The 21,711-nt window shown below is 37.0% G+C and overlaps 1 protein-coding gene across 7 annotated transcripts in view; it reads left to right on the top strand.

Moving 5' to 3' along the window:
• EPB41L5 (erythrocyte membrane protein band 4.1 like 5) overlaps window positions 1-21,711 on the top strand; it is a 149,897-nt gene that overhangs the window by 72,818 nt on the left and 55,368 nt on the right. Inside the window, exon 17 of one of the 7 annotated variants that reach the window (XM_040474824.1) lies at window positions 1,645-2,695. The exons of the other annotated variants lie outside the window; for them this stretch is intronic. Within the exon in view, the coding sequence (XP_040330758.1) occupies window positions 1,645-1,825 (181 nt within the window). The 3' untranslated portion in view covers window positions 1,826-2,695. Of the gene's footprint in view, window positions 1-1,644; window positions 2,696-21,711 lie in introns of those variants that run through there. 7 annotated transcript variants of the gene reach the window in all.

The raw sequence follows: 21,711 nt of genomic DNA, 5'->3' as shown, positions 1-21,711 counted from the left end.
ACTATAATCAGGTAAATTTTAACCATTTTAATCTAAACCTACTTCACATTCAGTTCTTTAGCTGTCTCTTGCTAGTATGTTCTAAATGGCACCATTATTTCAGTAAATGATTTGATAATCAGTAATGTAGATATTTAGAGTCTTGATTATTTAGAGTATCACCTTTTGAGAAACCGTTTATGTATTTTAAACCCATTAAACCATTTATAAACAACAAAAACAAAATCGAATAATATTTGCGAAATCTTGCATATATTGGGGAGAACATAAACCTAATTTAATGTTCTAAGTTTTCAGAGTCTGTGTGTTGAGGGTCATGAATTTTATGGGATAGATTTGATGAACAAATTGTATACCAGTTGAAGAAAAGATGATTTTATTGTAAAAAAAAATTCAAATTTATTCTAAAATCCTTTTAGCTAATTTCTTTTCAATTTCCCTAAGAAAGGTGAAGATTCATGTTTCAGTTGAGTTAGAAAAGTGTTGTATTTAAAAGTCTAGTTTTAGACCTCTTTTATAATTGGGATGATTTTTTTTTTCTTTGTAATTGTCTTAAATATGTGCTGCCCTTATTGCTGTGTTGAAAAACCTTGATCTTCTGAACCGTGACAAATGTTTTCTTTCTACTGGAGGACTCTGGTTATTTCTAACCAGGAACTGCTTGTATGCATGCTTCATTCTCATAGTTCTGCAGGTCTATTCTATAGCACTGTGTGATAAAAGGTTTCTTAATATACTTACCAAACTGTTCCTTGGAGGGGCTTTATAGTCTCATCACGTTATCTGTACCTGTTGAATTTTATCCTGAGGTCCTGTGGACTTTGATCTTAGAAGGAATAGTAATTCTCCATTGTAATTGGAAACATTGATGTACAATTACATGGCCTCTGAACGTAGTTGTGGAATTTTGTTTCCTGAGTTTCAGTTTTGTGAAGTCCCTTAATTTGGGGAATAATTCTCACAGTTGCCCTTTTCTATGTGTGCCTTTATCCGTAATTTAGAACTGGCCTTGTATTTTATTATTTTTTAAAATGTTTATGTATTTATTTGGCGGGGGGGGGGGGCGGGGAGAGTGTGTGAGCATGAGCCAGGGAAGGGGCAGAGAGAAAGGGAGACAGAGTCCCAAGCAGGCTCCTCGTTGTCAGTGCGGAGCAAAACACGGGACTCCATCTCATGAACTGTGAGATCATGACCTGAGCCGAAATCAAGGGTTGGACGCTTAACTGACCCACCCAGGCACCCCAAATTGTCCTTTTAAATATCTGAGTGAAGTCAGTTATAAATATTTTTTTCCTTTTCATTAGAACTTCAAACAACATTTCTACCTTTGATTTTGATACCAGCATCAGGGACAGATAGAGTGTTTTGCTCTCGGTGAAATTTCCTCTATTTAATTCACTTAACTGACTCTGATTACTTATTCATATTTCCATATTGAGCTTTTCTACTACATATAACTGTTGATTCTGTCCTCCCCCCTCCCTTTATTCTTGAATGTCATTGCATGGAGTAGATGTCAATAACTACTCATAACAGTGTTGCATGCTGGTCACACTGCCTTTCTCCTTTGTTACCTCTTACACATTCATTTTCTCCTATTCCTGTAGACTAACTGTGCTCCCCTCCCACTCCCCAACCATCCAGGCTCTCTGCTGCCAGTGACTGCTGTCAACGTGGTGGAAACCAGTGGAACACAAGGGCCTTGTCCCCACCCCAGCCTGCACATAGAAACTACACTGACTTTGTCCATGAGCACAATGTGAAGAATGCAGGAGTCCATCATGATGTTCATTTTCCTGGCCAGGCAGCCATGACTGAGATATGAGTGTTAAGCCTGTTAGATACTGGAACTCTTTGTCATGCAAATTGATGGTATACATTTTTTATACATAGAGGATTGGTCACGTTAGGAGAATTTGGGAGAAATTATATTGAGTCACTAGTCGTAGTGTTGGTTGTAATTGAATAATTCTGTGAAAGGGAAATGATGTTAAACTGTATGCCATCAGTGATAATGACAAATGCTTTTGTGTTGAAAGGGTATGTATATCATTGTAATTTTGGAAAGATTTTTCATGATTTTAACATGTTAATACATCACTCAGAAGATGTCTCAGGAGAAGGTTTTTGTAAAAGCTGTGTTTGTGTAAAAGCTGTCTATTATCATCCTACCCAAGCCATCCAAATAGATTGCAGTTAAAAGAATCAGACGAAGTAATCGTACACTGAGAAGGAAACATATCCAGGCACCCTGTTTCAGTCTTTGATGATACTTTGATAAAACTACTTTTCTATACCATTTTTAATACACCTACAGTGACCCATGCCTTAATTTCAGTTAAGTGCCTAAGATTCTGTAATTGTAATTAATGTAATTTATAATTAAAAGCACTTTTAGTTTTTAACAAACGCAAGTATTTTAATTTACCAAAATGTCTAGAAGTCACATTAATGATGTGATTCATGTAGAGAGAGAGAAATCTGAATGTTTACTTTTGTATGATTAACTAGTTAACCAGTGGTTAACTGAATCTTGTTACATTACTGCTGAATGGTTGTACAAAATGGAAAATGTATCCACTTTTGTCTTTTCATATTTCTCTCTTCTATTTTCATCTTAGGCATCTGATAGATTTCCCAGGTTTGCAGCAGCCTCATAATCTGGCCTTAAAATAAAATTCTAAGGCCAAAACCATACCACTTTCAAATGGATTGGATATATTACTATTTTTTGTCCTTCATGAACTCTGAATGTAATTATCCAAGCTCTTTGATTTAATTCATGGAGGCAGGTTACATGAAAAAAAGTACATTTCTAATGTAATGGAAATTGATGTAAGAGAAGCATTTCTTTTGCCTTCCTATAGTTTTTTAGAAATTTTAACAATTTCCAAACCTTAAAACTAGGTATATAATAGTTTGAAGATATTTTATAGTCTGAGAATTCATAATACTTCAAGATAATGAAGCTTTATTATAAACAACCTAACCCATATACCATCCATTTACCTCCAGCGTCAGTCTTATCTCTCTCTGCTAGACAAAGACAAAGGTTTCAGAGGGTGTTATTATTGGACTGTTGGTTGCAAATAGCATACAACTTGTCAATAGGAAATATAAGTAAGCAAAATTAAATAAGACCTAGGAATGAGATTCATAAAAGCAAGTTTCAGCTTGTGAGTTTATCACAATCATTTTAAGGAGACAGAAGTTCAACGTATTCTTTAGCACATCCTGTAAACCTGTAAATAGGAACAGATCCATATCTTAAATAGCCTAACTCCCTCCCTAATTCTATCATCATAAAACATGCTTAAAAATGACCACTAATGTATGTTCCTCATAGTTGTTTTAGACTACATGGCTCAGATTATAATTGTTAGGTATTGTTGATGGTGATTTTTTTCTTTAAAACAGGGAATTTGAAATAACATTTTATGCACAAAAACTTTGGTTTGTGTCATTCAGGAGAAGATTTCATGGATGTGACTATGATTAAGAACCTCCTATTTCTTTAAAAGTTTTTTTTTTAATTTGTTTTTAATGTTTATTTTTGAGAGAGAGAGAGCATGAGTGAGCATGAGTGGAGGAAGGGCAGAGAGAGAGAGAGAGGGAGGGAGGGAGGGAGGGACACAATCTGAAGCAGGCTCCAGGCTCCGAGCTGTCAGCACAGAGCCTGATGCGGGGCTTGAACTCATGAAGTGTGAGATCATGACCTGAGCTGAAGTCAAATGCTTAACCGACTGAGCCACCCAGGCACCCCAAGAACTTCCTATTTCTATAATAGAAACCAAAGGAGTGTATAGAAACCAAAGAAATAATAATAATAAAGGTTTTTAGGTCTTTTAGTAAATCCCAAGGTTTGACTTTTCGTACTTCAAATATACCTTAGCAGAATCTTAACTTTGGGAATTAGGGGAAGGATTGTAATAATAGAAGAGTAAGGTCTTCAGTTTGCATTGAAAGTGGTCATTTCTATAGAATTTGAGTTAATCAGTAATGTTACATTTAAGTGATGGAAGAATCACATCATGGTTATATTTTCTTTGAAAACCTAATATAATAGTTCATTTATAAAGTCCTGGATAATAGAAACTGGATTGGAGGGGAGGGGGTGGGGAAAGTAAAGGACTAAGACTGGGTGGTAGTAGAATTAAATTTGTCTATTATAAGTTTCTATATGATCCAGGATTTCATATCAAATATTGTGAAAATTCGTGTTACTGGTAATTTCAAGATACACGTTTCCATAGCTATGAAGAATTTACAGGTCATTCATTCTAAATAAATTGTCACCAATTTATTTATATTTTGCATTTTATTATGCCTTAAGGGTTAGTGATCATACATTCTAGATTAGGGAACTAATATGCTCTAGAAGTACCTTAGTTGGTCACTATCCTTTTGATCAGAAGGAGCCAACCACACAGAACTCTGGGACCATGTGATTCAACTTCAGTGCTTGGGCTAATTTTATTTAACATAGTTTTAACATCTTGAATTAGGTTGGCTATGTTTCAACTGCACTTTTATAAACAGAAACTTACAGAAACACAGCAAAGCTAGTGATCTTCATACTTTCACACATGAAAATAGAAGATCTTGTGATTATTGTTTCTTAAAGGCTTTTACCTGTCTCTGAGTATAGTCTAACCCTTCTGACCTTGATAGGGTAGTCACAGATACACTGTACTTTTAAATGGGTATATAGAGAAAAACAGAAACTTAATATTTGTCCTGCTGTGTATATGCCTATATTTTAAAAAGCAACTAGTATACAAGCATTCTAATACTGTAATGTCAGTATAATTCAGATCCTTTTTAGGTGGATTTTAAGTTTGTTTAAAGTTCTGACCCAGGAAATGTTGTTTATAACACTTGGGTGAGTCTTTATTGTTAAAATTGTCCAGGATATAAAAGATGCTTTGTAAACATCAAGATAAAAAGCTGAAATGTCTTCTGAATGGAGGACACGCAGATGACTTGTTTCATGGGATAAACAACGAACTGGACCTTGATTATGGTAGTTTGTTTCACTAGATTTTTACATACTTATTTGGTTGATATGCTAATGATTATTTTGATTAGTAGTCTTGTTTTATCACTTTTATGTGTCCTGATGTCATGCATTTCATTTTTCCATCTTGCTAAAACAGGAAAATAGATGAAGGGGGTGGTGGAAATAATGGACGATTATGGTGTCTTGAGTTTCAGGAGGAAGAGGAGTATTGTGATGACAGGCTTTACAGGAATAAGAAGACTAATCCTCATCTTTGATCCCTTTATTTCCATATGTATTCATAGACGTAAACTGACAAAGTGGGGGGATGGTTTTCCATATTAGTGCAGCACGTTCTGATGGTGAAAGCAGTAATCATTTGAAACAGCGCTTTAACTGTTTTGGTTGGGGCATACACTTCATTTTGAAACCATAGTTCATTGCTTGAAAGGCTGTTATTTTTTGTGTGTTAGGCTTTAAATATTGGGTCTGAAAATATTATCAAGTTGCATTTATTTTATATCTTTGGTATATAGGGCTTGTCATGGATTTGCAAAAGTAAAATCCTCTTGTATTAGTCTCTTTACCACCACCTACTTCCTTCCTATATTTTAATGTAAATTGTACCACATCATTAGTTATACCTGGCTTCCAGAATGGTCAGTGCTTGCATGTGATAGAATTTGCTAGAGATAGAATTTGAAGATCCTTTTAGGGTGGGGAAACCTCTGTCTGTGCCTCTGTCTTTCTGTTGTCTCTCTTGTGGGCTTCTGTCTCCGTATAAAATGTGATTTGTCAAATCCTTTCTTGTTAATATGAGTCCCATAATATTTTTTCTCAGCTCCCTTTTTTGAAGAACATAAAATTTTCTCATGCTCTTTTCTTATAAATTATCTTTTTACTTTAGTCATGTGAAATCCATTGTGAGAATTTTGTTTCACCCACTGGACATGAACTTTGGTGATAGAAATACTAGGGTAAGAAGCATGTCACTTTCACTGGATTGTGTGTTATATAACTTCACTTCTTTAATTCTCGCTAATGTGTAATACATTTGAGCTGCTTTGAGCATTTTGGGTTGGTGGGGAGTACTGTAATATTAGGCTTTTTAGAGAATTAGTGAAGAGGAGAAATTTCAAAAGAAGTTGGTGAAAGGAAAAAAAAATTTCTGTGGCTTTTTTAATGATACATTTTTTTATTTTTATACTGAAGTAGAAAAGCAAGTGTTCCTGTTTTTCCTGAAGGAATTGTTCTCACAATTTTTTATTATTAGATAATTACCTAAGCTTTTGTGTTCCTAACAGCAAGCTGTGGCCTTCATTTTAGGTGATGGTGCTCAAGTGAACTTTTTACATTTTGTTCCTGACACCTGGCCAACGTTTTGTTTATATTGGCATGGAGGAGAGCTATCTGACTTGGAGAACAACATTCTCCAGGAGTGTGACTGAAGACTCCCTTGGTGGTGTAATAAACCTATACCTCCTCCTCTTAAAAGCAGGTTTAACAGCTGCAGATCTTATTTTTTGTTCTTGAAGGAATTCCCTTTTGTTTTGTTTTTGAGTAATTTTAATAAAGAAGAAGTGAGCTATACTAGTGTATGGTTAGGATTTGTGGGAAGTTGCAGATTCCTTAATAAAGGTCTGGTGTATTGACTAATGACTGATTATTGTTAATATTAAGTGAAAAAATATTTTCAATTATTAGGAATGGGAGGAGTAAAAGAAAATGAAAAGTAAGAGATGATAACAGGAAGACAGTTGATGGCCTGACTTGTCTTGTGGAACTGGTTGGAAGACTATCCAGAGAAATTATGGAAAACATCCCAGGATGTACAATGCCACATATGTACCATTACTCAGAAGAATTTCCTATGACAGAGCTATGTTTGTAGCCCAGCTAATTAGCTTCAGGGATTATTTAATTATAAACTCTCTAGGAGTTTGGTGGAGATTAAGAACTATGTTTTGGGGCACCTGGGTGGCTCAGTTGGTTGAGTGTCTGACTTCGGCTCAGGTCATGATCTCACGGTTTGTGAGTTCGAGCCCTGTGTCGGGCTCTGTGCTGACAGCTCAGAGCCTGGAGCCTGCTTCAGATTCTGTGTCTCCCTCTCTCTCTCTGCCCCTTCCTTGCTTATGCTCTCTCTCTCTCTCTCTCTCTCTCTCTCTCTCTCTCAAACAAACATTAAAAAGAAAAAAGAATTGTTTTGTTTTTTTTTAAAGAAAGAATGAACTATGTTTAACAACTTACATTAATTCTTTCTGGGAACGCCAGCATCAAAACGTTTGGAAGTCTTTAGAAAGACTTGTGGAGATTTGAGTAGAATGTCCAGTTTATCACTTTAAGTGGAACTTAACAGATAAACTGGAGTGATAGCAGTTAAAAGTACTTGTGTCTTGGAAAGGTGTTGAATCTTGGTGTGAAGGAGTTTCAATTTGGTAAGGAACCCTGGGCCAATCACTGCAAATTTTTAAGTTGAAGACTGAGGAGGCTTGTACTGATATCTCCATTTTAAGTTCACCTCGTTACTTGTTGAGTACCTACCAGAGCACCTCCTTGTTGCTCACTTCCTCATATGCAGTCACTTATAGTTACTCTTTTGTATGTACCCTCAGATATCTTCCCCTGTTGTGCACATCTGGTTCAATCCTGGCTAAATCCAGCTCTGTCCACTGTACATGTAGATGGAGAATATGGAATGCAATATCGTTGAATGGTCTCTCTTTAAATTTTGGCTACTGAGCTCAAATGGGTCTTTAGATGCTGCCTGAAATCCTATCACATTTTCTTTCTTAATCTATTCATTGTCACATTGTGCTGGCAGTAATTTCTCTTCTTTCAAACTTCCACCACCTCCTCAGCTCTCACTCCTCACTGTCAGTTAATGACCTTGCTTCCTACTTTCTGGAGAAAATAAGCAAGCAGAAGAGATCTGTACACTCCCGCCACCTTATCAGTTAACTTCTTTCCAATTGGTCATATATACTCTGCTATTCCTGTTCGTCTAGGTGAATTATCCATTCTCTTATTTAAGGCCTACCTCTTCACTTGTCTTCTAGATCTTGACTCTTAGCTACTCAATAACATCATTTCAGCAATGCTCTCTTGTGTTATAGCATCAATTTCCCCCTCTCTACTGGAATATTCTCCTCAGCACAGAAACACCGTATGATCTCTAATATTAAAAAAAGAAATCCTCCCTTGAATCCACCTTCCCCTTTTGGCTATTCCTGTATTTCCTTGATTCACTTACAGCAAAACTCCTTGCCATGAAAGAAATGTCTATATGGTTTCCCCTTCTCATTCTATTTTGACCCCATTCTAACCAGACTTTGCCAACTAAGCTGCTGTGTATGATTGTGCAGGTCGTGTCCTGAACAAGGGTGCCACATTCGAGAGGACAATGATCACATATTTGTGACAGTGGTTTTCCAGCAGGTGGCACTAAATTTCTTGTTCTAATAAAAGCATATTCTATGACAGTTTTGTAAGAGATGCAAGTAAAGTGTCTTTGGGAGGGACATTGTTTAAATCCACATAAAGATTCTGTACGGGCTAGTAGTGTTCTGCTACCACTCCACCAGAAGAACTTTTGTTAGTTCACAATGACCACATTTCTCATCCTGAATTAATCTTCAGTCAAGTTAGCATTCATGACAGTTGCTCATTTCCTTCTTCATGAAATGCTTCCTTCACAGAGCTTCTCTCTCGTCATCTACCTCACTAGCCATCATTTTTATTAAAAAAAAATTTTTTTTTTAATGTTTGTTTATTTTTGACAGAGAGACAGATCACGAGTCGGGGAGGGGCAGAGAGAGACAGAATCCGAAGCAGGCTCCAGGCCCTGTGCTGTCAGCAAAGAGCCCAACGTGGGGAGTCTATGGGTTCCGGGGGAAAATACCACAGAGGTGATATTGGGACATCTCAAATTTAATATGTTCAAAATTGAACTCCTCGTTCAATTTTTCTTATCTCTGCTGTTTTTCCTAGCTTACTAATTGGCAATGCTGGTTTTTCTGTTGGTGGGCCGGTGTGTTTCAGGCTTCACACCAGAACTACTAAATCAGAGACCAGAGATAAGACCTGACAATTCCATTTTAATATGCTCTCCTGGAGATTCTTTTGCATACTAAAGTTTGAGAATCACTGGCTTATATCAGGGCCCCTAATAATTCTCTTGACTCTGCTTTGTTTCTACTCATCAGTCAGTGAGGTCTGTTCTTTCTTCAGAATAGATACAGAATCCCTTACTTGTCACCGTCTCCACTGCTCCCATCTATCTTTCTTTTTTTTTTTTAAGTTTTTATTTTAATTCCAGTTAGTCAACATACAATGTTATATTAGTTTCAGGTGTACAGTATAGTGCTTCAGCACTTCCATACACATCATCTGGTGCTCATCTTTATAAATATACTCTTTAATCCCCATCTATTTTACCCATCTCCCCACCCAGCTCCTCTCTGGTAACCATCAGTTTGTTCTCTGTAGTTAAGAGTCCGTTTCTTGGTTTGCGTCTCTTTTTCCCCTTTGCTTATTTGTTTTGTTTGTTAAATTCTACATGAGTGAAATGGTATTTGTCTTTCTCTGACTTATTTTGCTTAGCATTATACTGTCTGTCGTTGCAAATGGCAGGATTTCATTCTTTTTATGGCTGAGTAATATTCCATTGTGTGTGTGTGTGTGTGTGTGTGTGTGTGTGTGTGTGTGTGTCTCTCACATCTTCTTTATCCATTCATCAATTGATGGACATTTGGGCTGCTTGTGTATCTTGGATCAATAATGCCGTTACAAAGGGTGCTTGTATCTCCGAAGTTGGACACTTAACTGACGTGAGTCACCAAGGCATCCAAGGATGAATTAATCATCATAGACTAACAGCCATAGCAGAAGAAAATTTTAACAGCAGAGTAAAAGGAATAGTTGAGGAATTATGAGTGGCATTTGGGTATGAGTACAGAATTCATGGGGAGGTATGATAATGATAGTTGACATTTGAGTACATCTGTGACTGGCATTCATTGTTTGGAGGTACAGGAGTACCTTATTTCTTATAGGACTCTGTAAGATATTTAGGCTAGTGAAGAAGTTAAGGCACAATAAGGATATAACTTCTCCAAAGTTACATTGCTAGTACATGGATAGGCTGGGCTTCAAAGTCAGCTTGGTCTTAGAGACCAGAATGATACCCACTGCACTGACTCCATACATTGTAAAGCTTGGTGGGGCTAGATTGTGGAGAGTCAAAAGGAGTGTCATAGGAGTAACTTTCTAAAGAGGCAGTGTGAAAAATGATTGTCAATTGTAGAAGACTAGATAACTAAAGTATGCTACATCCATACTATGTGATTGATAAAGAATGAGGAAAAGTCTCCATGTACATGGTTATTGAGTGTGTCAGTCATCCATTGTTCAGTAACAAACTCCAGTGAAGTGTCTCAGGTATGTTTTCATTTTTATAAAAATCAAACCATGTATATATTTGTAAGTGTACAGAAAATGAAGCCGGAAAGATAAACTGAATTTTCAAAGCAATTTAGTAGGTATAAGGGAGACTTTTCTTTTTTTTCTTCTTCTTTTTTTTTTTTTTTGTTAGCACCTACTATAAATAACTTAAAACAAATTAAAATGCCCCATATGTGGTGGGAAATAGGACAGACTGCTTCAGGTAAGTGTCCATGAAAAAGAAGATGGATAGAAGAGATGTCATATATATTTCTTTGTACATTCTTGAGAAATGGATGTGTGCTAGGACATTGCCAAAAGCCACAGATTAAAAATGTAATGTCTAACTACGTTTTTAAAAACTTTTTGGGTATATAATCCATTGGTTTTTAATATACTCACAAAGGTGTACAACTATCACCACTATAATTCCAGACATTTCATTATCCCCCAAAGAAACCCTTCCCCATTAGCGCTTAATGCCTATTTTCCCCTCCCCACCAAGCCCTAGCAAACAGTAATCTGTCTCCATAAATTTTGCTAGTTCTGGAAATGTCTCATAAATAGAATCATATAACATGTGACTTTTTTGTCTGACTTATTTCGCTTAGCACAGTGTTTTTAAGATTTATCTGTGTTGGGGCCACCTGTATTGGTAGGTAGAGCATGCAGCTCTTGATCTCAGGGTTGTGAGTTCAAGCCCCATGTTGAGTGTAGAGCTTACTTAAAAAAAAAAAAAAAGTTTTATCCATGTTATAGCATTTGTATTTGATTTCTTTCAATGGTTTGGTATATTCCCTTGTATGCTACATAGTCTTTTATTCATCAGTTGATGGACACTTTCTGGTGATTGTCCATACTGCTCTCAACATTCAGGAACAGATTTTTTGTTTGTTTTTTAATGAACATGTGTTTTCAGTTCTTTTGGGTATATAGCTAGGAGGGGAAATGCTGGGTCATATTAACTGTATTTAACATCTTGAGGAGCTCTGCCCAAATTGTTTTCCAAAGTAGCTGCACCGTTTTACATTTCTACCAGCAATTTTGTTGCCTTTTTCATTATAGTCATCTTGGTTGGAGGGTGTAGCTCATTGTGACATTGAGTTGCATTTTCGGGGGCTAATGATGTTGGGTATTTTTTATATGCTTATTGGCAATTTGCATATCCTTTTTGGAGAAATATCTATTCACATTCTTTGCCCATGTTCAAAATTGGACATAGTAATCCTTTCTTTATCTGTAGCATCTCAAATTCTGTCTCCTTTTATTTGTGCCCCTTTTTTCTAGAGCCGTATCTTTATTTAGTTTTTTTATAGAACAACACTTTATTTTAATTTTGTGGCACATTATATGTTTGTCCCTACCTATGTGAGGCAGATTGTATAGAATGAAAACAAGGCCCAGTGACAGTTAAGTCCGTTTGTGAACAGCTCTTGTAGCAGAATAATTAGTTATTTCTCTGTTTCAGAGAGACAAAGTAAAAAAGATTAAGTAAACAGTAATTACATCTTGTAGTTCACATGTTTATGAGATGGGGTGCTCAGGGATGAATTCTTTTAGAAATTATGCTTTTTTAATTCTTCTTTGGCTTGCTTACCTGTAGATTGTAATCCTTTATCTGTTTGCAAGTTTCAATGGGGAAGTTAAATAAGTCTTTTTGGATGAAGATACAGTAAGAATGTTCCATTTAAATGGCACACATTCTTCCCTAGGGAAGAAAAGAGTGGATGCATCAAGTTTGTTTAAGCAGTTATTGAGAGTTATTGGTGTTTCATTTTCTATTGATGTGTAACAAATTACTAGAAAATAGATAAATCCTGAAGTAGCTTTTGCAGACTTCTCAGGAGAGGTATTTTATCTGATGTTACTTAATGAAAATTTCAATAGCAACAGCACACAAGAATGTGGCACAAATAATCTTCAGATACATCACAGCCTGTTCTAAAATGCAAGGGTGTGATAGCAAGGAAATGACTTTTCACGCTTAAAAAGAGTCTTTATAACTTGATTGTGTCAACCACAGCTTTATCGGAAGATGAGAATTAATAAATCTTTTTTTTTTTTTTTTTTGGCTTTGTTTTGAGATAGAAAGTGATTGGAATAGAAACCCTTGCTGGTTTCTATCTGCTACAGTGGATGGTTCTTTTAATACCTCTCCTTGTGCACATTCTGTGCTTACTCTCTCTTGCATGCACTCTCTCGCTCCTCCCCTCCCCCTTTCTCCCTACTCCTTCTTTCTCCCTACTCCTTCTTTCTCCCTCTCTTCCCCTGTCTCCCCACTTTGTTTACTTTGAAAAGAAATGTATTGAGAGTTAGAGGGAATAAATGGAATAAATTGTTTTCGTGGTCTCCTGACCTGATGGTAGTGTTTTTACACTAAAATTACTGCGCTTTTTTTTTCCCTCCCCAATACTAAGCATTTTAAGTTGTATTTTTTGAATACCTCCTAAATTAACATGAGGTTTCATTAGGATTTTCATCATGCTTAAAATGGTAGACTCCCTAATGGGTACATATCAGAATTAGTAATTCTGTAATTTAGTGACTAGTTGGTAAGTATCAACTGTGTATAGGCACTGGGTTCTACATTCTGGAAATGGAATAGTGACCAAGACATAAGTTCCTACTCTCACGACATATATATTCTAGTAATAAGAGACTGATAATCAGTATACAGATAATAGATGCCATGATTTCAAATAGTAACAGATGCTGTGAAGAAAATAAGGTAATGTCACAGTAAGTGACTTCAGGGTGAGGGGTAGTCCTTTGAAGAGATGCCCAAGTTGAGAGATGAGTGGTGGGTGTAAGGACTCAGTCATGCAAAGAAGGAGTATCTCAGGCAGACATAACTAACACAGAGGCCTTTGAGTTGATTTTTGAGGAGTAGAAAAGAAAACTAGTGTGGATGGAGCTTAATTAAGAAGAGGCTCTACCATAAGTGTTCTGAGGGTGCTAGGCAGAGACCTAGTAATGGAGTGCCTGGTATGCCAGCGAAAGTAATGTGGATTTTATTCCAAGGTGGATTTTGAGTAAGAGAGGGATGAGCAATAACATTCTCTACATGTCTCCGAGGCAGTTACCACATCCATTCAGGGAGTCAAACATAGTATACTACTATTACCAAATATATGCTGTCCACGGTCAAGTTTCCTGATTGTCCTAACCCTGTGTTTTATAGAGCCTTCTATGATACAGTTCAGAATCACACATTTACATTTTGTTTCGAGTGTCTTAATCTGCAGCAGTTCTTCAGCCTGTCTTTATCTTTCACATTTGTATTTTTAAATAGTATGCATCCATTGTTTCACAGACTGTTCCTATTTGGGATTTAATTGATCGTTTCTTCATGATTCAATTCATTTTATGCACTTTCGTCAATAAAAATGTGACGTATCTATATAGACGTGATATATCTGTAGCAAATTACATCAGAGGGTACTTGACGCTACTTTGTCCATTACTGATAGTGTTGATTTCAGATTACTTGGTTTAGGTACTGTTTATCAGACTTTTCCACCATATTTTTTTTGTAGTTAAAAAATTATCAAATACTTTGTGCAAATATTCTTCCAGCAAATTTCCACCTAATGGTGAAAATTAGTTATTGTTGCAAAATGGTGATTTGCTAACTATCATTCTCTACACTAGTTAGTTGGTCAGTTGGTGTTCTACAAAAAGAACTTTTTCTTATCTATTTATACATGGATTTGTGGATTCTTTCATTCAGTGTGTTGTATAGTTCGTGGTATTCCTTTGATAGTCAACCTGTCCCAAATCTGGCCAATGAAAACCTGTCAAACTATGTCCCTTACCACTTACTATGTCCCCTTCACTTTCTGAGAACTTTTTAAATTTTTTTTTTTCCAACGTTTATTTATTTTTGGGACAGAGAGAGACAGAGCATGAATGGGGGAGGGGCAGAGAGAGAGGGAGACACAGAATCGGAAGCAGGCTCCAGGCTCTGAGCCATCAGCCCAGAGCCTGACGCGGGGCTCGAACTCACGGACCGCGAGATCATGACCTGGCTGAAGTCGGACGCTTCACCGACTGCGCCACCCAGGCGCCCCTCTGAGAACTTTTTTTAGTTTTTGGTATAAGAGGGTCCACACTCATCTTGTACTTTCCTTGCCTTAGCCTTGAAGGCAGCCATTTTTTAAGAGCCTGGAATCCTTTTAGTCAAAATGGTATTTAGCAATCAAGATCTGGGCATTAGATTATGTTCACTGCTCCTGTAAATGTCATTGCTTCTAGACTTAGTGGACAGAGTGAAAAAAATAGGTATGTTTAAATCACAAATTCATAGTGATACTCTAATTTTAGTCTGTATCTGGGTTCTTTGCCTCCCCAGTTCCTTATTTTTGTCTCCCTTCTTCCCTAGTGAGAAACCTAACTACTAGCAGTATACTGATTCCATATTTGCCCACTTGTGTGATACATATCAATAGCTTCAACATTGCTGTATGCATACCGCTACCAACAACAAATCTAAGTAAATTTCAGTATTTATCCGCAGTTCTCTTTAGTCTGAGAATAAGTAAAATACTATATTTAAAATTTACTTGGATTAGTTCCTTTTTTTCCTATATAATTATGGTATTCATTTAGTAGTAAATACATCTTAATTTTTCTAGATGTTGCCAGATTCCCCTTCATTGGAGATGAAGTATACGTGTTTTTTTTCCTTACAGCTTTATTGAGGTACATTTGATACACAGTAAAGTACATTTATTCAAAGTGTTTGATAAGTTTTGACATGTATACACCTGTGATACCAACACCATAATCAATATTAATGATGGATATGTTCTGTGTAGTTTTCATTTAAATTCCTTTTATGAGCATATTTTTTATGTTTAAGAGTCATTTGCATTTTTTGTGAGAATTGACTCTTTAATGTTTATGAAAAACAATTTTTTTAATGTTTGTTTATGTTTGAAAGAGAGAGAGCATGAGTGGGGGAGGGTCAGAGAGAGAGAGAGGGAGACACAAAATCCGAAGCAGGCTCCAGGCTCTGAGCTGTCAGCACAGAGCCCAGCACAGGGCTCTAACTCACAGTGTGTGAGGATTGTCACCTGAGCAAAAGTCAGATGCTTAACTGACTAAGCCACCCAGGTGCCACTGTTTATTTTTGAGAGAGAGAAAGAGAGCATAGCATACCTGCGCATGTGTGTGAGCAGGGGAGGGACAGAGAGAGAGGGAGACAGAATCCCGAGCAGGCTCCACTCTGTCAGTGCAGAGCTTGACAGGGGACTTGAACTCACGAACCTTGAGATCATGACCTGAGCTGAAATCAAGAGTTGAACGCTTAACCAACTGAGCTACCCAGGCGCCCCGGGTTTGATTCTCATTTGTAGTGTCCCCTTCCACCTTTTTCAGTAGAATTGTTTACTTTTTTCTTCCCTATTTTTAAGAAGTTTTTAATGCATATTAGGGATATTAACTATATCAGTAACTTGTAATATCAGTAATGTATCTATGTAATATCAGTAATCTCAGATCCACTTAGAACTACCTTGGTGTATAAGGTATGAATATTGAATCTAAGTTTGTTTCCAAGTTTGTATCCAGTTGTGTCAACACTACTTTAAAAAAAAATTCATCAGGGTGCAGGAACAACTAGATATTCACATAGAAAATAATGAAATTGGATCTCTACCTCACACCATGTAAAAAAAAATGAACTCCAAATAGATCACAGACCTAAAATTAATAGCTAGAACTATAGAAGTCTTAGAGGAGAACACAGGAGTAAATCTTTGTGACTGGACTCAGCAATAGTCTTTTAGATAGAATACCAAAAGCACCTGTGACAAAAGAAAAAATAAATTGGAATTCATCAAACATTAAAACTTTTGTGTTTCCAGTGATACTATCAAGAAAGTAAAAAGACAATACATAAAATGGAAGAACATGTTTACAACTTCTTTTGAGTTCTCTAGAGTGATTTAGTTTTTTCCTAGGCTTTCCCTACTCTCAGAATTAGATTTTAGCTTTTTACAGTCTTTCTAATCAATGCCACTGTTCATCTGTTCCACTACCTTTAAATTCCTACTCCCCCCCCCTTTTGATGTTTATTTATTTTGAGAAAGAAAGAGCGTGAGAATGAGCAGGGGTGGGGCAGTGGGAGAAGGAGAGAGAATCCCAAGAGGGCTCTGAGCTGTCAAGCACGGAGCCTGACTCGGGACTTGATCTCTCACAAACTGTGAGATCTTGACCTAAGCTGAAATGAAGAGTTGGACACTTACCTGACTGAGCCACCCAGCGCCCCTCTCCCCACCTTTTTTGTCCCTTATAAATGAATGTGATTTTGTGTCCTTATATTGTCACCTTAGAGTGATTTTATGATAAAATTATTTTATGAGAAATATAATGATTTTTTAAAATATGCTTTGTAATTTTTTGTTGGTGAGTTCAGTTTGCCTTGTTTTAAACAGGTTTGTTTTCTTTCCTTTTTACCATACTCCTTTCCAATAAGGCAGTTTTGAAATTGCCCCAGCCTGAACTTTTGAAATCCTCAGCTCTGAAGAAGGTCTTAGAGTAGGATCTTCTGGAGAAATTCCTCCAGTCCTTGAGTCAGTATATGGTGGTCTTATTGTTGGTTGTACAGATATTTCTAATTCTTCCCTTCATAGCAAGCAAGCACTTTTCATTTGAAACTGCACTTGTCATTTGAGCCTCTGTTCCTATCAAAAAATTACAGTACCTTTGTTTCAGGTAGTGAGTCTGACTCTTGTTTACTGTCTCACTTGAGGTGTCTTGGGTTTCATTACTCCCAGGGAGTTGGGTTTTTGACCCCAGTGCCTGTTTCCACTCCCAGCTCCCTGAGTTCTTCCTGTCTTGAGCCCCCGTTCATTAATGGGAGTTTATCACTGTTGTTTTTGGGAAAGCCTGAATTACTGCTTTATCTTTCTCTTAATTACTGTATTCATCTATACAAGGTCAACTCTTTACCCTTTCTAGCCCTTCATTTGTGCTTAGAAGAATCGTCTTATTTTTAGTAATTGAAACATACCTTAAGTTACAGAAAGTCCAGTTTTAATCTTATGCCCAATATAATGATTTTTCCTTCCCACATTCTCATTTTTTTTTAACTTATTTTGACTGGGGGGTGCAGAGAAAGAGGGGGGGGAGAGAGAATCCCAAGCAGGTTCTGCACTGTCAGCACTCAATGTGAGGCTCAAACCCACAAACCATGAGATCATGATTTGAGTTGAAACCAAGAGTTGGGCGCTTAACCGACTGAGCCACCCAGAATCCCCCTGCATTCTCATTTTGACAGGGGTGGCGGTTGTTTTGTTCTTTTAATCGTTACTTTCTTCTTACTCTTGTGGTGCTTACTTTCAAGGTTGAGGAAGAAGAAAGAGGAAAGGGAGCAACATTTTACTTGAATGATTCTGTTGTAATCCAGCATGGTGTCATGGCCTGTATATATGTGCTAGCTCTTCTGTGCTAAACCCGAATACATTTATTTTCAGAGGCCCTTATAGAACCTATCACTTGCCCACATAGGCAGTGTACTTCACATTTCACCTTTGGCAACACTCTTCTTTCGTTTACTCCTGGCTCAGCTCTTTCCCGTGAGTACACCCATATTGTGTGTCATCTTACCTTGGTAAATTTGTCTCACGGGTGGACTTCTGTTGAATGGGCTTCAGGCAGGACTTACACTTGGCTCAGGGGAAGCACATACGTTTTTTTTCTTTTCCTTGCCATTTTTTATTTTGGAAAACTTCAAACCCACAGAAAAGTTGAGAGGATGGTGGATGAAGAGTCATACGCCCTTCTAGATTTTCCACTTGTTAACATATTTTGCCCATTTGCTGACTTTTTCTTGGCCGAAGTAATTGAGGATCATAATGAGACATTATATCACTACCTTCCTAAATATTTCTGTATGTCTCTCCAAAAATCAGACATTCTTGTACATAATATGTTTACCACACTCAAAATTCAACAGTGATGTGATACTGTAATACATAGGCCATACTCAGATTTTCTGAAATGTTTCAATAAATGCCCTTGATAGCTGGTTTTCTTCCTTATTCAGGATCCAATCAAGGTTTCAGTTAGTTTTTCATATCTCTTTAATCATGAAAAGTTCTTCACCCTTTTTTGCCTTTTGTGGTGTTAATGTTTTTAAAAGAGTCGATGCTGGCTTCTTTGCAGAATACCTCTTAGATGTATGTGGTTGTTTTCTCGTGATTAGATTGAAATTTAACAGTTTTACTAACGTTTTGGTTAAGGTGATATTCACCAGATTTTTCTGTAAAAGTACCTGTTTCCTTTTTGCTCTAATCTGTGGAGTGTCAATGTCCTATTCCCTAAGTCTCACACCCAATGGTTTCTTAGCATCTGTTGATAATTTTTGTCTGAATCAGTTATTAGTACTTTGGTATTTACAATATGGTTATTTTCTAATTCTGTCATTCTTTCCATGAGTAGGTGTTGGCATTCTGCTATAAAAGAATTTTTTGGGGTGCCCGGGTGGCTCAGTCGGTTAAGCACCCGACTTTGAATTTCAACTCAGGTCATGATCTCATGGTTCGTTGGAACGAGCCCCACATTGGGCTCCGAGCTGACAGCAAGAAGCCTGCTTGGTTTTCTCTCCCTCTCTCTCCCTCTCTCTCTCTACCTCTCTCTCTGCCCCTCCCCCCTTAAAATAAATAAATAAACATTTAGAAAAATAGAGAATTTTTCCTTTTCTCACCTGTAAAAGAAATAATTTGTTTTTAATCCACACATGGATTTTTTTAAAATGTATTATCATCCATTCCTGTTACTCATTTTGATGTGCGACTTGTTTCAAATTTGGCCTCTGGGAATCTATGCATTCTTGCTGTGCCAAACAGTAGAAATGTACTTTATCCAACTGCTGGTCTTTTTTCTCCATGTTATTAAATTTGGCTTCAGTGAATTTAGGCTTCTGCATGCTGAAGGAGGCACTTCCCTGCATAGAAAGTATATTTGCATATGCTCCCAAACTTACAGATTCATATATCAGATTTTCAAGAACTCTCCCTATGCTCCCTGACATCGGCCTACTAGTTTCTGATGTTCAGCAGTGCCCCGCCACCAAGTAAGATGCCATTATGCCCTTTCTCAAGTTCTTTTAGAGCCTCTATTTACTGGATGTGATTTTGCAATGCCCTACTGTCCTGGGGAGAGGAGGAGAAAAGTCAGCGCACTTATGTCCTGTGAATTTTCTTGCAAAATGTTTTTGTGGATTTGTCTTTCATGGTCTGGAAAATACGGTGTTCTCAGGTTCTTTCTTAGTAAGTCCTGCTCAGATATTTAGAATGTGAGATGTATTAATTAGCTAGGACTGCTGTTATGACTGGGTGACAACAGAAATTCTGTCTCATGGTTTTAGAGGCTAGAAATCCCAGAGATCAGTATGTAGGTAAGATTGCTTGCCTCTGAGGGCTATGAGAAAGGACCTGTTCCATGCCTCCCACCTGCTTCTGGTGGTTTGCTAACAGTCTTTGGATTGCAGAAGCATCACCCGATCTCTACCTTCATCTTCATGTTGCATTCTCCTTGTGTAGGTATCTGTGTCTAAATTTCCCCCTTTTGTAAGGACACTACGCATATTGGATTAAGTGTCTACCCTACTCTCTGGTGTGATCTCATCCCAATTTAACTAATTACAGCTGCACACATCCTATTTCCAAATAAGATCACATTCTGAGGTGCTGGGCATTAGGACTTCAAGGTAAGAATTTGAATGGGAGACACTCCTAACATGGGTACTTTTTAATCACTGTTCTTCAACAGAAAGGCTGAGACCATTCAACATTCTTGTGTATATGGGCTTCTATTTAATTTCATATAATTGAAATTAATAAAGGGTTTTCCCCCCTTATTTCTGGATGTTATAGACTGAATATTTGTGTCCCCCCGCCCCAAATCCGTATGTCGATAATTAATCCCCAGTGTGATGGTGTTTTGGGGAGGTGGTTAAGTCATGAAGATAGAAGCCCTCATGAATGGGATTAGTGCCCTTAAAAAAAAAAAGATACCAGAAAGATCCCTCACATACCTCTCTTGTCGTATGAGGATACACTGAAAAAAATGGTCTCTGAACTAGAAAGCTGACCTCGACCAGACACCAAATCTTGCCAGTGCCTGTTCTTGGACTTCCCAGCTTCTAGAACCCTGAGAAATAAATGTTGTTGATAAGCCATACAGTTTATGGTATTTATGTTACAGCAGCCTGAATAGACTAAGATCCATAGTGTATAGTTAAAGAAAATTATGTTCCGTGTCCATGTTAGAACCACAGTAGATAAACTCTCACCAGTTATCACAACCTTTTGTCCAAAATGATTGCTATCCACATCTTTAAAAGTTTATGACGAAACTTTCAAAATTACATAGAATATATGATGAACTGCAATATGCTCATCAACCAGCTTCAACAAATTCCAGTATTTCAATTTTTGCATCTTCTATTCTCCATGTTACCACCACCAACTCTTCTTTTGAAGATGTTATTTAAATTAAAAAACAAAGCCCCACAGGTGACACTGAATCACTCTTAGGGGAGATACCATTTAGAGCAGTGGAAAAAGGCTTGAAAATGAGCTGATGATATGGTTTTACACTAATAGATTTTTATAGTTTGAGTACTAAAGATGAAAAGTGCCTGAAATGCCTTTACTCCAGTGGTTTCCAAATGAATTTTTAGCCAAGAAATCATTTGAATTAAATTTACTTGGGAATTCTAAATAAAAGTCCTTAAAATCACTGTGGGGAGATCAAAACACCACTTTTTCCTTACCCATAGATAAGTCACTTACATATATCTGTGGAATCCTTTGGGCTCTGTAGAACACATTTTGAAAACCAAGATAAAGTGATTTGTCCAAAGCTGTACTCCTGGGTGGTTGCAGAGATAAGACTCTAGGATACAGGTCTCTTGTGCAGAAATTCTCTTTGTTCTTACTACCTCTTTTTACAGTTTTCGAAAGAATTTTTTCTTACTTGGCTCCTAGACACTAGATATGTAAGTGAAATGTGGCCTTCATTTTTCTAGGGAAGCATGGAACCTTCTAAACAATGGCAATTCCTTTCCTTTCCACTAACTCAGTATTAGATCAACAAAATGATCTAAAGCTTTGAACTTTCCACAGCAGATGATTTGGGTTGACAGTCTCTGGTTCTTTAAAAAAAAAAAAAAAAAAAAAAAAAAAAACGTTGAATCTCTAAATGAAGTTTCATTTTAGTTTCTTGTTCATTGCTAGTGTACGGATATACAGTTGATTTTTATA

The sequence above is a fragment of the Herpailurus yagouaroundi genome, unplaced genomic scaffold (genome assembly GCF_014898765.1).
Source record: "Herpailurus yagouaroundi ecotype Mexico unplaced genomic scaffold, PumYag 140, whole genome shotgun sequence".
NCBI lineage: Eukaryota > Metazoa > Chordata > Mammalia > Carnivora > Felidae > Herpailurus > Herpailurus yagouaroundi.
This window is presented reverse-complemented; position numbering and strand designations above follow the sequence as displayed.